The following is a 17,413-nucleotide window of genomic DNA, read 5'->3' on the forward strand; positions in this document are numbered from 1 at the left end:
ACTAATACAGGTAATCATTGCAAAGGCAAAAAACAAGCAATGTTTCTTTATGATTTTTACTATACACATCAAAGTCATTTTACTTGATGAATTTTGAATATTAATTATTAAATAATAAATATTAAAATTATTTAAAGAATTGACATCACAAAAAAACATGTGTAACAAAAAACCCCATCATCAACATGTTCTTCCTGTAATACAATAATAATGCAAGATTATAGAGGTGAGTCCTCTATACAGTAGGTGTAGTCGAAAACTAATCCTAGCAAGTGGAGAAATGAAGCACTGAGAGACAGTAACAGAAAAGTTCAGGAGGAACATGGATTGGCCGGTTCCCAGTATACATTAAAATGATCATAATAACTACTTATTATCGATTATGGTGGTAAATGCTGCGATGCACAACATCTGGGATGTAGCGTGAAATTCAGCATCACACTGTGGTTAAGAAGACACTAGATAATGAGTGCACATTTGAATTTAAATAATAGGTGAGATATTTCATTAATTCTTGTATCAATTCAGCAACATGTTATTAATGCAAACAGCATCAGCAGAAAAAAAAGCACCAAAAAGGATGAGGAACAAGTAGTTATGGGCTCGCCTGTCCTTTGGTTTCATCACCTGGACGTCTGGCGCCACCTTGTGGCGGAGAGCAGCCACTGACGATGGACTATATAAGGACCAGGCTGGCGTGAACGCTATTCTGCGTCCATCATGGCAACCAGGTGGGGGATCTGTGGCACGGGCAGGATCAGCCACGACTTTATCGTGGCTCTGGAAACTCTTCCTGCTAAAGAGCATCAGGTAAAATATACATCAGTACATCTGTTGACACGAATGCGCACAGAACCTCGATTTAAACTCAAGACTCCAGAGTTTCTCGTGGAGTTTGTACGTCTGTTGATTCTGTTACTGTCAGAATGGTTTTAAAAATAACAATATAAATTAATTATTCAATCTACGGCTTCTTTCTAACATCCAGCTTATTTGGTCCAAAACACTTTTGAAAGTTGAAAAATATTTTGAGATATTATGGCAGTATTTTCATTTTACTCTGACGTAAAGGTCAGACCTTTCTGACGAGACTGATTTGGGAGCTTTAGTTGCTTATTGTGAACATACTGTAAAGGTAGTAATAAATGCTGGTACTATTATTAATTAACTTGCTATCAGAATAATAATAATAACTGAACTTTATTGATGCCACATTGGGGAAATGACTGCATTTGGACCCATCCCCTGAGGGGAGCAGTGGGCAGCGACAGTACTTGGAACTAATGAGTTTAAAGTGACTCCTCTACTTCCTGTGGCCTGTTTTAGCAGACTGGTACTTCGATGTCTACTCTAGTATGTGATTAATGTCTCCACAACCTCACGTGGCTGTCGGTCTTTACTTCTTTCCATATAACTAAATAGCACGGGCGCTGCTAGGGGGGGTCAGGACCATTCTAAGGGCCCACGAACTTTAAGGGGCCTCAAAGACCAGCTTAATTAATAGTAACATTATTAACAGTAATAAATTAGATATTACAAATTTATCTTTGAAATAGTTACATATAAGACTAAATTACGGCTTATTTCTGCATCTCCGGTCAAATTCCACCCCTCCTCCCGTTTACTGCATGGTTCTGTCCATCTGGATCCTATAGATGCTACTGGGTAACATGTCAGATTGTCAACAGTTAAAGCAGCAAAGTCTTCACAGTCTAAAAAGAAAGGTTCAACAAAGCAGAAAGAGAAATAAGGGCCCACAGTAACTTTCAAAATCTTTTAAAGGGAAGGTTTATTTATTCACTGAGCTTCTTTGCAGTATAAGGTTAGCGCTACTTCCTTAGCAGACACGTTGCTACTGTCCTGTGCGCGTGCACTACAGTATGTGCTGCTACACAGTCAGCGAACAGAATGAAGACGTCCACACAAGGCGTTCGTTTCTTGCATTATATTAAACGTTGTAGAACATGAGCTGCTACCGCTTCTCCTTCTCACTGCTGAAGCTAGCTTAAAAACGGGAAAATGAGTCTGGGGTGTGCTACTTAAAAAGATCGGTAAGAGCGCTCACTCGAACTACTTTCCAAGATCCAAGTGTGGAGCTCTCACTCTGACAGATTTACAAAATCAACCTTTTAACACTTTTCCTCCCCACATGAAAGGCGTCACACTCTAATTCAACGGCGTACGTTTTTCACTATTGAAAATGAAAATAATGTAATTTTGACGTCATACTGATACGTTGTTGTCAAAAAAGATAAGTAGTCCGGCAGCTAGATTCAAACTCACAACCTTGACATTACCAGTATCACACTCCAACTAACTGCACCAAAATACTAAGCTAATCAGTAGTGGTCAGTACTATGTCTAAATTACAGGGATCAACCTCAAAATTTTTCATCATTGCGCCCATAACTGCTAGCAGCGCCCTTGCTCAGTATATTATTGTTCAAGCTCAGTGAGCCCTGATTCATGCATCATGTTCAATTCCCTTCAAGCTAAAGAGAAGCTCTGTCGACAAAGTAAAACACAGATTTTAATGTAGAAACTATCACCACAAATAATAGAATACCAAGGAAACCGGGCGAAAACTAGTTATTTACAAGCTTAAACTAAAACTGTTCTTCTTCTGTTGAATACATGGATATCATTGCTAATTTATGCACTGCAACAAAAATATTTTTAACATCTGTTGTTGCTTGTTTTGTTTGGTGGGAGCAGAGCAGCTTCTTTGAATAAATAATAATTTGAACCCGTGTCCCCAGGTTGTGGCCGTGGCAGCTCGTAAGTTGGAGGATGCACGGGAGTTTGCTAAAAGGCACAACATCTGCAGAGCGTACGGCGGCTACGAGGAGCTGGCCAGAGATCCTGCCATCGGTCAGTCTCCATCACTACGCTGACACTCTCTGGCTGGATTTACTTTTGGGCTCATGTCACTGTATTTGACAGATGTGGTGTATGTCGGAGTTATTCATCCCCACCATCTGAGCGCTTGTCTGCTCTTTACCAACGCTAAGAAGAATGTGCTGTGTGAGAAGCCGCTGGCCATGAACACTAAGGAGGTCCAGCAGATCCTGGCGTCAGCCAAGATGAATGATGTCTTCTTCATGGAGGTGGGGACGGATCAGAACTCGACCTCGCCGGGTTCTGCTTCTAAAAATGTGACTTAATGAAAATCCTCCTGTGCTTCGGTCCAGGCTGTCTGGACTCGCTTCTTCCCGGCATTCGTGGAGATCAGACGGCTTCTGACCCAGGAGGAGTTGGGTGAGGTGAAGATGGTGAGAGCGGAGTTCGGCGTGCCGCTGACTCACAAGCCCAGATGCGTGCAGAAGGAGCTGGGCGGAGGAGCGCTCCTGGATGTTGGCATCTACTGCCTGCAGCTGATATCCATGGTGTACAACGGGGAAAAGCCGGAGTGCATCCAGGCCACAGGGGTCCCTCTGGAGACGGGTGAGTCAAACAGAGATCCCACAGGGTGTCATTAACTGACTAGAGAGGCTTTATCTGAGTTGACCTCTAATCTATTTGTTCAGCCTCTTCTACCTGTGCACTTGACACCAATAGATACGGGCAGACAAAGCTAATTTCAAGGTCAGGGCATGGTCATAGTGTTGGGGAGCGGTCGTCACTGTTGTCCCTAATCAGAGGCTTTGTTTCTCACCCAGCACGAGTCAGCTTTAAATTTATTTGCAGCTTTTCATTTGATACAGATGTGCACGTTTAAGTTGGGAAGGTTTCCCTTCAGCGTTACGTCAGTATGATTCAGCAGAGCTGCATGTGATCTGAGAATGTTTAACCAAGGGGAGGTAGAGTGTGATAAGACGTCGCCGCTTATCGCAGCAGTTTCTTTTGCAGTGAAGGTTAAACAGAATGAGTGTTACAAAGAATACACCAACACGGTGTTTGTGTATATATATCAGTTTGTTATTTCAAAGTGTTTTTATGTATGCATCTGTTTACCACATATGTTAAAAGAGCAAACTTTTGCAGCTTATGAGCTGAAAAGTGTCTTGTCTGCATGTTCCTATAGCTTTAATAGGTTTTAACTCCAAACTAAGAACTAAATCCATGTATTTAGTTCAATGTCCTCCTCAAACGTGGGTCATGTTTCTGCAGGAGTGGACGAGACCGTGGTCGCTACTCTGAAGTATTCCAAGAACAGACTGGCCGTGTTGACCTGCTCGTTGCGTATGGAGCTCCCCAACGACGCCGTCATTGTGGGCACGAAGGGAACGATCAGAGTAGGTCGTCACGGCAAGACTAAATAATCAAATGCAAATGTTTGCACATTGAGCATAGAATTCTATGCAGCATCATTGTTGTGAAGGTGTCTGGTGACCTTTTCTTCCAGGTCCCTTATCCAGTGTGGTGCCCCACATCGTTAGTGGTGAACGGGAAGGAGACTCAGTATCCTCTGCCTGAACCCTGTTTGCCTCTAAACTTCACCAACAGCACAGGGATGCGCTATGAAGCAGAGGAGGTGCGACAGTGTCTGTTGAAGGGTGCGATGATGTTTCAGTCATTTTTCCATATTTTGAGAAACCTTTAATATTGTGTCCAAAACACGTTTTCACATTCTTGAATAGATCTCTGTATTGTCTGGTTATTCACACTTTGACCACAAGGTGGCGTCAGAAACACTCAGCCCTTGATGGACCTTGATGTAGACCCTGAACCATACACTGCGTGTGTTTCTCACTCTTCGTTTCCACGCAGGGCTGAAGCAGAGTGCCGTCATGTCCCACGCTGACTCTCTGCTGCTGGCTGAGGTGGAGGATGAGATTCGTGGACAGGTGGGGGTGGTGTACAGCCAGGACTGCCAATAAATGTACACACAGGGCAAGTGGTTTCCCGGCACTCACGACACGTATTGCTGCTGCTGGAGATGTGTGATTATTCCAACACATGCAGACAACCAGAAGGTGGGCGCTTTGATTACAAAAACATTTAGGTAGTTTTCAGTCTATTGCATGTTTTACTTCTAGTGGGAAGACAGAAGGAAGAACTTTGAACTTTAATGTCATTCACACTGCCACAGTATCCAAACTGCTTTTCAGACAGGTTTATCAGTTTACCTCTGTTCACAGTTGGTCATAAATACAGGCGTAGCCACATTCAATATAATGTAATAGTTTTAATTTTGCATGAAGAAGCCTAATTAAAAATTATTTGAAAAATCGGGGTTCCCCATTTATTCCTTTTAGATTTAGTCTGTAAATTTGAGAGGAGGATGCTGGAAAAACCTCTCCCAATCCTGGTCAGTATCTCTCGCCCCCACTACACAGTGTTGACAGGACAGAGGAGCTCTTTCAGCTAGAGGTTGATCTGATCTGAGATGTGATGCACAGCAGAGACACTTTCTACCCCTTTGTTAAATAGCCGTCAGTATTCCACCATGGTCTATAATTATTGTCCCATATTCATTGATCTTTGTCTATCCATGTTATAGTCTGTAGACAAAGCAATGATGTTGTATGTGGTTAAGCAAGATCATGGTATGCATTATAGTTAAAATAGTACAGTATGTGGTCAAAAAGGTCATTTTTATGTTGAAGAATAAAGATGCTTAACATTGAAAAGATGCAAGATCCCAGGACATTACACTATATTAAATTTGTACACTTCATACACTTAAAGCTCATTACTCCAATTTAATAACACATAGGCCTTGTTAAGCCAGGTGCTCATCTTTTATTAATGGAACTGCAGTCTTATAGGACAGCTCAGTACACCAGCTAAATATTATAATACCCCTTTACATTTAGTTACTTCTTACACTCTGTTACAATCAAAAGCATGTTAGACACACAAAAACAGCTAGAGTGACTTGATGTAATAGGAGAGAGACACGCAGGAGAAATCACCCCCCATCACCCACAAGAACAGAGAGGAACACGATGTTAATCCTAAAAAAATTAAGCTCTGTTTCAAGGAAAGTGCTCAGTCATTTTAGCTTTAGTGAAACACAAAACTCAGTGCCAACTTAAATAGAATTCAAATGTTATATTCTTTGACTAATATACATAATACAGCAACCAGTTTCAACACCTCTGCAGTGGACATCCAAAACTAACATTTCTTTTTTATATATATATATATATATATATATATATATATGGCTGACAAAAATATTAGCAGTATTAGGTGTCCTGGAACAAAACCTCACCATACACAAAAGTCAAGTATAATATAGAATGTAACATCGCTTGGAGTAGATGAGTGAAATGCTTACAGATACACTTCACAATACAATGAAAGCTGGCTTTTCAACAGAAGACACTTTAAACAGGCAGCACTACAGGAGGATCTGTTTGGGTGGAGTGGTGGTGTCGAGGCTTCACTGCAGAAGAAGCCCTTTGATTTAGGATGCCACTTGTTTGTTCGTTCATGTAGAGGAGTGTAAATATTGAACTGTATCAGTACTCAAAGTGCTCTAACAATCCCCACCTGAATCAAAATCACTATGAACCAGGAAGGTTTATGTTTTACATATGTTGGAGTGAATAAATTCAGCAGTTTCTGGTCAGGGTGTATTAATCTGGGGCCCTGAAGACTGGTGTGACTGAGAGAAATGGTGCAAGACAGGAATGAAAGCAAAAACGTGGAAATGTATAGAAGACGACTCTCCCCTCACCCAAAACAGCTCTCGGGCTATACTCCAATGGTTAATAATGTTGTCCACATCATTTACTACACACTAAAGAGTCCAGGGTTGGAGTCTGTGAGCAGGAGGGTTGGATGAGAAGGGCGGTGAGCAGGAATGTGCGGAGTGGAAAGGAAAGCAACATAAACAAATGAATGTAGAGGAAGAATGGACGCTCCCGTTAGCGATTCAGGGCACCAAGATCACACGCATGGTGTTGGTGTAACCGGAACCTGGACGCCAGCCGGTCAAGACGATGACAACATCTCCCTCCTTGAAGAAGCCCCTGGCTTTGCCTGGAAAATAAAATAGAATCGACAGTGTTTATTTGCTGCTGCTTCAGGATTCTGTTGAGCCCTGTCCACACGGTATCAAACCGGAGCGTCTTTTTCAAGCCTTACCAACATCCATGGCGAAGTTGACCCGCATGTCAACGTCTTCCGCCCACACGTCGTGGCCTGGCTTGGTGTAGAGCACGGGGAAGATGCCGCGGTACAGGTGAGCCTGACGCGCTGTCTGGGCGTTACGGGTCACAGCAATGATGGGGGCGCGGGGCCGGTACCTGGACAGCAGGTGAGCAGACCTGCAGAGGCACAAACGCAGCACTGTGAACTGGTGGTTACAACAATGCCCACATACTGTACACTGAAAGGATTTATTTAAGGCAAATACAGAAAAACATCAAATAAGGATGTTTAGCTGTAGCATTTCACCAAATTTTTCTCAAATTTGCTTTAAATAAATGATGATCAAGAAGTAAAATTACATGGGTATGACAACTCTCTAGCTGATTTTCATTCCCCGATTTACCGTACCGGAAGCTTTGTTTTTAGAATAAAATGAAAACAGTCCATTGTGAGAAGATACCGACACCATCAGCCAAAACAGTGACAGAATGCATTTTCATACTGATCAAAGCACCTACACACCCGTGTGCTGTCAGTAGCCATGTCCAAATGTCCACACAAGGTTACCCAGTGCTGGTTCAATGTTAAATCTGTGTTTTGTAAGCCTACATGGGGCAACTGGCAGACATTTGGACTGAGCTAGTGACTTCTACTGGTAAAATCTTCGCCCTATGTAACAGTGCATGACAAACACACTCACATACACACAAGAATGAAAGGAGATTTGATGAGATGTTGGAGGGAGAATCAGGAGCTGTGCACAGAGCCTTACCTCGCATCAGGATCAATTCACCACTATCCTTCACCCTCTTACCTCCCACTCTTCGAGAGAACAATGATGGCGCTAGCGCAGGATTTGAACGATGCTTCGACAGCTCCAACGGCTACAGCGTGTGATGGGTCTCTGGTCAGCTGTGTGCTTCTCCTCAGCTCCTCAAACAGCTGTGTGTGGAACATTGCTGCTTCGGCCTCTCGTGCTATCTGAGCCCCGAAGGACCATGAGGGAATGGTGGCGTTAATCTCAGTCACGCACACGGGAACAGTCATTCACACTCTGGGAGCAACTGGCAAAAGCCCATCTAGACTTCTGGTGTTGTAGTTATGGAAATCATGGCCCAATGGCTCCTTTACGAAGGAAATGAAGAGGCTCCAAGACCTCAGCAATAAGGGATAATGTATCAACTCATTTTTGTTTTTATCTACTTTACCAGTGGTCTACTTAAATGGTTTGCCAGGCTCTCCCAGTTACTTCCTCAACCAGTCCCTGTCTGGCCCTGCTCTGCCTACGTCAGACACCATTCCGATGTCGGTGTCCTTCTCGACGTGCCAGGTTTTAACGCTCGCCTACCTTCCGGAGCCTGTGAGCACTATAACCGCAGAGGCTAAGCTCTTAAAGGAGGCCTCGACAGCGCCAATAGCGATGGCTTCTGCGGGGTCTTTGCAGTGCGGCGTGGAACGACGCAGGTCCTCGAACACCTGCCGGTGGAACATGGCCGCCTCGGCTTCACGAGCGATCTGGCACAAGTAAGGGTACAATGCGTCAAGCAAAGGCATTCCCACACCATATGAAAACCAAGGGAGTGGATAGGGAAAGAAATCACCAGGACAAAGCAGACAGTGAAGACACAAACAATTGAAAATTAAAAGGGTTACTGAAAGTGGTGACAAGGACTGACAAATCTGAGGTCGAATAATGACCAATTAAGTTTTAAAATAAAATTGAATAAAAGGTTAATTTACCATGTACCAAAAAACCCAACATAATCAGAAATACAAAGATGCCACATAAAAAAGACGAAACACAACAAAAACAACAATGAAAAAAAAAAAAAAAAAAAAAAAAAAAAAAGATGGAAGTGCAGTAAATAGGAAAGACCAGAACCAAAAGCAGCTTAGTCCTTGTTAATTATTTCCCAACTCTGGGTCTTCTCTATAAAACGTATTCTGTTAGATCAGTGTCCATTGTGTTTTACTGCTGAATATAAAGCATACAACCTCAGTAAAAGGACTCAAGGACTGCTGAGTCACACCTGCATCTGCCTGGGAGGTTGGCTCAGGAAAGGCTGAACTGTCAAGAACAGACTACATGATAATCTGAGCTCTAAAGAAGGTCGTTTTAGTCCTCAACTGAAAATGACTGAGTTTAAAACCCATTTAAACTGCTGTCCCTATGTTTTCCTTCACAAAAATACAATATTTAGGGCCGAGTCATAATCTTGACGGAACCGACAGTTGGTTAGATATGTGGCATAAGACTACAGCAAAGTATGAAAAGCAGCAATGGCAAAGAAAAGCGGACAGTGAGTTTTATACAAAAAAGGGGCAAGCGACAAGATTTTACCTAAGTGGAAAAATCTAAAATGTACTGCAGTAAAGTATTGTCACTTTATTCTCAGCTTGACTCTGCTGACATTTATTTCCATGATAAATATGTCCAGTTGGCCCAACACCACCAAACCTGTGCTGCTACTTTCTTTAGTAGCTGTTGGGTCAAATGGAAAACGCGTTAGGATATTGAAAATCTGAATGAGTGGAACGGAACGGTCTATTTACAGATTTCACAAAAGCCTTTTTCCTGCACTTCAAGTAGAAATAAATGAACAAATATGCAAAAAAAAAAAAAAATTCTACAATCACTTCTATACAAAGACACTAATCTACGGATACTGTGTGAGTTTGCCATTGCTAGCATCATTATAGACCTCACCATGTGCTGCGTGCGGACTGCCTCCAGAGGGTAGTCTCCCTTAGCGGTTTCTCCACTCAGCATGATGCAGTCGGCTCCGTCCAGCACGGCGTTGGCCACGTCGCTGCCCTCAGCACGGGTGGGTCGTGGTTTTTTGATCATGCTCTCCAACATCTACATGTTATTCATTCAAGTGGTTCAGAGAAGATTTTTTTGTTAGCATATTTAAATAGACGTACTAGTCTTACTAGTCTTTATGTCTTAAGCTGAAGTTTGAATAGTAAAGTATATGCGCTGCCGTTCTCTGACCTGCGTAGCACATGTGATTGGCTTGCCAGCTTTGTTGCAGCGACCAATCATCATTTTTTGGGCCAGGAAGACCTTTTCAGTTGGGATCTCAATACCCAAGTCACCACGGGCAACCATGATGCCATCACTAGCCTCCATGATCTCATCGAATCTGTGGGTATAATTCCAACCAAAGGAAGCAGTTTTAGACAAAAAAAAAATCCACAGAATTCAATTCAGTTTATACTTGAATACCTATAATATATATATGACATATGAAAACACACACATACCTGCGCACACCCTCGTGATTCTCAAGCTTGCTGATGATTTTAATATTTTTGCCCCGCTCTCCCAGCACCGCTCGCACAGCGTGCACGTCCGCTGCTTTGCGGATGAAGGAGGCAAAGACCATGTCGACTCCCTGGTCCACACCGAACTGTAGGTCCTGGATGTCCTTCTCAGACACAGCAGGCAGATCTACAGCAGCTCCAGGTAGATTCACTCCCTTCTTACTGCCCAGGGTGCCGCCGTTCTCAATCTCGCACATGAGGTAATCCGAACCTGAAGAGACAAACTGTAGAGTTCAAGCATCGGTGGAAAACCTCTAATGGGCAACCGCCAATTTTATTGGGGCTGACCTAATTTACAATATGTTTGCCTTTCCTCCACTCACCAATTTCCTTGACCTGCAGAGACATGAGTCCATCATCAATGTAGATCTTGCTTCCAACCTCCACCACTTGAGTAATATTTTTGTAGTCAAGCCAGAGAATCTCATCACTGCAGTTGTTTTGGTAAGCGTCGTCCAGGGTAATTTTGATGATGTTTCCCTTTTTCAGCTCCACCTCAGCTGTGCCACTCTTGAGAAAAAAAAAATCATAATTTCAATCAATTTGTTTCCATGCATGTACAACCAAAGGCAATGTAGACTTACTCCTTTGATGAGGCCAGTCCTGATCTCTGGACCCTTGGTGTCCAGAGCAATGCCAATTGGCCTGTACTGAATACTGCCAGGCTCGAAGCTCTCGCATGCCTCACGGACATTCTTGATTGTTTCTGCATGGTACTAAAAAAAGAAAAAAGGTAAATTTTTTTAAAGGCAGTTATAGGATGCCATAAATACTGTATATTGACAGATAAAAAGTCCCTCATTAAATTTACTGTATTGTTATTGATGTAAGCAAACACCACCTGCAAGGATTGAGATTTAAATTACCTATAGTCATCTGTAAACTGTTAACCATTTACACCATAAACAGTCAACAGTTCCAGTCAAAAAGGTTACACACAGGTGACCTTGGCTAAAACAAATAACGCCATGAGGAATTCATCACTGTCCCATTCGTGCAGACTGATAGACATGGCTTACGCTGCCCATCTGGCTAACCAGAGCTTTTAGTAATAAGTTAAGTGGCAGGTAATCACATTGGCTGCCTTTCACAGTGGTGACACATTAAGCTACACCTAGAAATTACCTACAGTAATCCAACATCCCAAAACAGAAAGATAGGCATTTTAAATTCTAAAAATTGTAAGAAAATTATTAAAAGGTTATAACATTGACTTTAAGTGTGAATTCAGTGTTTTACAACATTCACTATATTGTACATTGTGTTCAGTTCACACCAGCATCTTGGTCAGGTGATTTTTGTGTGCATGCCACCAGTGCTTTCAACATGTTGCAGTGCTCTACAAGTCACTGTGGCCACTGCGGTCCATGTCAGAGTGACTATGAGGATCAGTGTAGGATTTGCAATTTCTTTGTGTCTCCCAAAGACTGTGTGCACAATTTACTTAAAGCCATGAATAACTAAAGTATGAAAACCTCCATCAGTTAGTCGTTTTCAACATTTTCTTTCGTGATTCTTAGCTTCTACTCCTAAAAGTATGGTGTTTTTTATATTATGGTATAATATGCTTTAAGGAAACATAGGTCAGGTCATTGTAATCCCATATTACAGTACGTTATGAGATCAATTGCTATCACAGCTGATTAGAGATTCATTCTTTTCACAGTGGTTCAGGTTTCTAGTAATTTGGTCTCGTAGCACACAATATAATTTAGGAACTCCAACACTCTACTTCTCCTTTTGGTGTCAAGTGGTTTGACTGTGTGTAAAGTCTCCAGGCATTGTGCCTGCAAAGGAGACAAAAGGGCAGGAAGCACCAGATTACATAATCTTTTTCTTTTTAATTCAACAAAGCTCTGGTTTTCAGGCGGACTTATGATTGTAATAAACCAGCTTGGCTCATGTTCATGTCACTTTGTTTAATCTTGCATAAGGTGCTAAGCTAAGAATTTAGTTGTTGATTGGTTACAACTATGGTGAAATTTGACAAACATTGCAAAACCTGTGTGAAACTTTTATTAAAGTTGACAAAAGAAAGCAAAACTTGCAACAGAGCCCAATAACAACCCATGACATTCTGTGATAAAGCACAAAACCCTTGTTTGATGGACACCATCTGCGCAATACATCGTGACTTAACTATCTTGGTTGTAAGGTAAATGTATACCCTCAGTGCCCATTCACACAGCAGAACTAGCTGAGGTAAACCTACCTCGTGTGTCCCATGGGAAAAGTTCAAGCGAGCAATGTTCATTCCAGACTTGATCATCTCCTTCAGCATATCCACAGAACGAGAGGCTGGTCCTGTTAAAGTGAACAGGAATAATATTTTTATCTCCTGGAAAGATTTGCTTGCTCAATGACCTGTTAAAAAAAAACCTTCAGAAAGCAAACCAACCAATTGTGCAGATGATGCCGGTGTTGCGTGCAGTGATGGGCTCAGAGTCGATGTCCAGCAGGCACATGTGCTCCAGGAAGGTGTCAGCTGTGGCAGCGTGGAGCTGCTGTGTCTGGATGAAGGCAGAGCCCATGTCCACGTTTTTTGACATAGTGATTCTTGGTGCGACTTCTGAAGTCCTGTATTACAAAAATAAATAAAAAACATGAAGACAATAAACCTGTTTAGATAATGCAATAAAAGAAACTACCACAAATGACTGCACGTACAATGAATTTCTTAAATAATTTTAAAATGTCACAAGGTTAACAGACTTTGCGATTTTTAAAATAAAAACAGGGTGGTGGCTATCCAACTCAGTCATGTCTCTGTCTAGACTATAAAGGCTAAGCTAATGAAATACAATTGTTGAAATACTGTGGCTTTACTTTTGTTCTATACAGTAAGCTATTTCATGTATACTGATGACAGGTGAGAAAACCCTTCCAGGCGTTTAGCCATCAGTGATTCACGCTGATGCATACACTGTTTCTGAAATACTACTGGACTGGCCAAGGTGAATACTTGCATGGCACTGCTTCCATCCTCTATACTAGCAGCAGAGTAACATGTGTAGCTAATTCAGCTGCTACACATCCTGCTCCTCCCCCGCCCACGTCTTGCAGAGTCACACTGAAACTCACCTTGGGGGCTGGAATTACTATCGTTTTACCAGAAAAAGGGAAAACGTTAAATGTAAATGATCTCAAAGGGTTTTTTTGTACCATCAACACAGGCAGGGCATGAATGTGTGTCTTGCTGAAGACACTTCCTTCCCCCCTTCACCAAAGTGATGACAGATTTACGCAATGTGCTGTTTAACTTGAAATGATGTTTAAGCAAACCAAAGCTGTACAGTAGCATACCTTCACTGTTACCATAAAGAATTTTGGCTCAGTTGCATAACGACACTGCATAAAAAAACAAGGCAAAAATGCACCACTGAACAAGGAATGTTGATTTGAAGTAGAACATTTTCAGGAGGTGGCCACATGTTTTGGCTTGTCTGATTTTGGTTTAGTTCGTCAGAGAATACAATTAGTCCTATGTGCCTTGAAAATGAACCGACAGCCCAGGGGAGAGATTAGGTTCCACCAGTTTAAATTATACAATACAATATGCACGTCCACAAAGGACACCCTCACTGGCTGCCTGCTGTCGGTAGTACAACAGTTTAAGCAGAAAATACAGCCAAGCTCTAGCCTGAGTCACAAGGCTTGGAGGAAGGCAGAGAACATAGTTCTAAAGGCTGAAAATGTGGTAGGTCCAACTGAACCTGTACATTCATACTGAGTCTCTTAGCAGTGGTCTGACTTCTTTCTCATCACACCTTAAATACAAATGCATCACAGTGGGGGATTCCATGCACTTCCACTATGCCAACAAACGCCCCTGACTGATGATATAACAAATGAGTCAATGGGCCAGACCCAGTGCTGTACGTGAGCACAGTCACATCTCACTACTGCACCTCACAACCACAGAGGCAGCAGGCAGACCTCTGAGTGGCCAGAACCAAGTGGAAAACTGGCAGCGACTGAAGCATCCTGTGCTTCTTATGGTCTAATTTATTGTTTCTTTGAAAAGAAATTACAGTACATTATCATCAGTACAATAATGTACATACACAGCCAGTCATTCTTAGCTGACTGGACACTGGTGCACAATACAGACATCTTAACTGCAGAGTATATTGCAAAACTGACCGTTGTGATTTCAAAATGAAGGGAAGTACTGTTAACATGCCTGACCAAATTTCATTAGCAAACAAGACATCACATTTCCCAGTAAGAAAATATTTTCCTCTTCACAACATTAACGTAGCCTCAGGGGAAGCTTTTTTTGCTGAACCAAAAGGGGTTTTAATACGCAAAGGAAACATGTCCAGAGGAATCAAGAAACATTTTCTATTTTAAAAAACTGATAGAGAATATCGTTGATTAAGTGCTTTTTATATTGTAATGGTTATGAGAAAACAAAACGTGGTACTTGTCTGGAATGGCTTACAGATGGCTTGTCTAACCCGAGGAATGCCATTAAAAAAGCCACCATAGACAAACAGCAGGCAGAAAAGCTCTTGAGATTACTAGTAGACAGCTCTAAATGTATCCCCTACACGTTATTCTCTCAACCTGTGTCTCAGCAGCCACAAAAGCATTGATACAATAATGTAACACTGAGTGTCATCACCACAGCTGTGATGGAACGCTGGATTATTCCATGTTGGCTCACAGAAATAGCCGACTGCTTTTATCAGTCACAAGCACCCACTCAAAGCACCAATGAATGTTACACTACCTACCGTCTGTAGATGGTCTTGTTCCTACTTGGGGTGAACCAGGACTTTACTACCACTGACCTCCACGACAACCCCAGACTGCTGGAGCCTGTAATACCAATCAGCAATCTATTCCCCAGCAGAGCTGGTCACTGCACTGCAGTGCATTTGAACAACACTTTCAGAAGCTCAAGAGTAAATCCCTTCAATGAGGATAAAGGACAGCGCTTGGCGTGGCTGGGCAACCTCCCTGATCACATAAATGGACATACATGAGTTACTGCACAACAGACTGTCCCATTAATTTAACTACCACTATGTTAAAGCTTAAAAACAGAATCTTGACTTAGAATAATGCACAGCACGTTTACAATGGCACTTCTAGCTTTGTAAGTTTCAAAACAAACTTTAGATGAGATACAGTTCAGGCGCTTGCACAGGAATAAATCTTGGATATATTGTTCCAGCTGGACTGAAGCTGTAGTTAGTCAGCAAATATACAGACAAGGAGGCACTACATGGGAGCAGTGGCAGCTGCAAAAAGGTCTAGTTAAAAGCCAACCACTAGCTTTGATGAAGCTGAATTATTGAAATTAACATTTATTTCTCACAAGATGCTAAAAGCTCATGCTGGCTAAATTGCAGGCCACATGCATACCCTTAAATGTTAAACTATGGAACCAGTGTTTACAATGCTTTTTATTGTCATCTTATATTGCCAGAGGAACGAAAAGCAAAACTGGTTCACACTATAAAGTTTATAGATCTTGACTGACAATAAAGTGAATTTTTGCCTGATTACAACCTAATACGTACCTTAGACAACATCCTATGTCAAGTCACCATCTTCAGCTACTGATAACAGGGCATTGTGACCACATACAACGGATGGCACAGGTGAACATTTCACATAAAGGGCTCAGAGCCATATCTGCTAACAGCCTAGATAGTGTTATGTGCCTCACGTACTGTATCAGCACGACACGTTATCTGTGGCACCACTGCACCAAACCACTGCAGCCAAAGAGCCAGGGCAGTGTGCACATCCGGTCTAGATCGATCCTACGGCCAATTCGACCTGATACGAGAAACTAACTATTCAAATGATTCTCTGCTGATGTTGCAGGACACATAGCGAAAAGAATGAATGTAATGCACGTACACACCGACACCAACCAGCACGTTAAACACACGACGATAGCGTACATAAATCATCAGTACAGTCGGGTTTCGGGTCTATATATATATATACACATATATATTTCTTGCATTCGAATAAAACGTGTTATATGCTTTATTTTAACACACTCAAATACAGCGTCGACGATGCGCTAGAGGTCACGTTCTCATCCTGCGTCACATTTTCCTGAGCCCACAAACGTCACGAAATTAGACCAATAGGAGGCCGAGATGGCACAGTGGCCACACCCACAACAAGAGGCAACAGGAAGCGATTGTACAATGTTCACGAATCACACTTTAATAACTATCCTAAATACTGTACTGTATTTTGCAACGAGCAACATCACAGCGAGTTAGAAATTGCAATTATCTGCAGACTACCCGGATATACTATTTTAGTGTCTACGTACCTTAACTGCATTTTAAAATCACAGCGTTGTTTGACACAGAGTAAATGTGCTCACCCAACACACCCATAGAAACGGTAGCTAAGTACTCAGTGTATTAACGCTGGTAAAATGCGTGCTTTCGACTCAAATGTCGATGTGGTAATGAGTTCAAACAGGCCACTAGCTACCGAGTGATACATCCCTGAACTTACCAGCTCGCAGGATGTGGCTAAATGGAAAAAAAGGGTTTAGAAGAGAGTCACGTGACAAAACACATCTCCTTCAAACTATTTGGTTATTTGAGAGGATCAAAACACAACCACAACGTTTAAGATACCAACCTTTACCCACTGGAAAATCTGGTACCGATGTAACTGCAGTTACGGAGGGAGAGACCAGCTCAAGGTGATCCCCCTGCTCTCTTACTATGCGGAACTACTTTCTAGGGATGCTGACGCATATCCATCCGAGAGGACATTTATAATATATATATTATTAAAAGAATACACTGCCATGGGATATTCAGGACCAGCCCCAAATAATTTGTATCAATTAAAAATGAAGTTTATTGTCACATATCCCGTTGAAGACGACACATTAACTGTAAAACTGCTTTTGTCGCGGAAGGAGACCCCAAAACAGTGGTAGTGGTTGATAAAGCAAAGAGCCAATCAGAGTGCGAAATGCACCAGCAGAGCGTGGAGTCTGACATGTGACCGTTGCTGTGGCTTCCTGTATTAACCCAGGCTCCAATAT

General features: G+C 42.1%; 2 protein-coding genes across 4 annotated transcripts; one reads left to right on the plus strand and one right to left on the minus strand.

Moving 5' to 3' along the window:
- Positions 1-692: 692 nt before the first annotated feature.
- LOC114852232 (trans-1,2-dihydrobenzene-1,2-diol dehydrogenase-like) lies at positions 693-4,914 on the plus strand. Of its 2 annotated transcripts, none has more exons than XM_029144500.3 (7): positions 693-810; positions 2,760-2,871; positions 2,944-3,107; positions 3,192-3,444; positions 4,111-4,235; positions 4,346-4,496; positions 4,711-4,914. In XM_029144500.3, the coding sequence occupies exons 1-7, from the start codon at positions 721-723 to the stop codon at positions 4,818-4,820; spliced, it is 1,005 nt and encodes a 334-aa protein (XP_029000333.1). In that variant the 5' UTR covers positions 693-720; the 3' UTR covers positions 4,821-4,914. The 2 variants fall into 2 exon arrangements, with proteins under 2 accessions (XP_029000333.1, XP_029000334.1); XM_029144501.2 differs by having other exon boundaries at positions 4,346-4,474; positions 4,711-4,848.
- A 746-nt stretch (positions 4,915-5,660) lies between these two features.
- LOC114852237 (pyruvate kinase PKM-like) lies at positions 5,661-17,151 on the minus strand. Of its 2 annotated transcripts, none has more exons than XM_029144511.3 (11): positions 16,999-17,151; positions 12,770-12,948; positions 12,584-12,675; positions 10,956-11,087; positions 10,695-10,881; positions 10,312-10,582; positions 10,040-10,190; positions 9,752-9,904; positions 7,859-8,025; positions 7,039-7,220; positions 5,661-6,933 (listed from the first exon to the last, which is right to left on the minus strand). In XM_029144511.3, exons 2-11 carry the CDS (start codon positions 12,918-12,920, stop codon positions 6,827-6,829), a joined length of 1,593 nt encoding a protein of 530 aa, XP_029000344.1. In that variant the 5' UTR covers positions 12,921-12,948; positions 16,999-17,151; the 3' UTR covers positions 5,661-6,826. The 2 variants fall into 2 exon arrangements, with proteins under 2 accessions (XP_029000344.1, XP_029000343.1); XM_029144510.3 differs by lacking the exon at positions 7,859-8,025 and adding an exon at positions 8,393-8,559.
- Between the last annotated feature and the right edge of the window lie 262 nt (positions 17,152-17,413).

Source organism: Betta splendens, chromosome 3 (genome assembly GCF_900634795.4).
Source record: "Betta splendens chromosome 3, fBetSpl5.4, whole genome shotgun sequence".
Classification (NCBI taxonomy): Eukaryota; Metazoa; Chordata; class Actinopteri; order Anabantiformes; family Osphronemidae; genus Betta; species Betta splendens.

Excerpts from the sequence above, each read along its gene's own strand:
- LOC114852232 (XM_029144500.3), top strand. The coding sequence starts at position 721 with ATGGCAACCAGGTGGGGGATCTGTGGCACGGGCAGGATCAGCCACGAC. Across the intron at positions 3,445-4,110 it reads AGGGGTCCCTCTGGAGACGG|GAGTGGACGAGACCGTGGTC; the intron begins GTGAGTCAAACA and ends ATGTTTCTGCAG. Across the intron at positions 4,236-4,345 it reads GCACGAAGGGAACGATCAGA|GTCCCTTATCCAGTGTGGTG; the intron begins GTAGGTCGTCAC and ends CTTTTCTTCCAG.
- LOC114852237 (XM_029144511.3), bottom strand. The coding sequence starts at position 12,920 with ATGTCAAAAAACGTGGACATGGGCTCTGCCTTCATCCAGACACAGCAG. Across the intron at positions 10,583-10,694 it reads TCTGCAGGTCAAGGAAATTG|GTTCGGATTACCTCATGTGC; the intron begins GTGAGTGGAGGA and ends TTGTCTCTTCAG. Across the intron at positions 10,191-10,311 it reads AATCACGAGGGTGTGCGCAG|ATTCGATGAGATCATGGAGG; the intron begins GTATGTGTGTGT and ends TTATACCCACAG.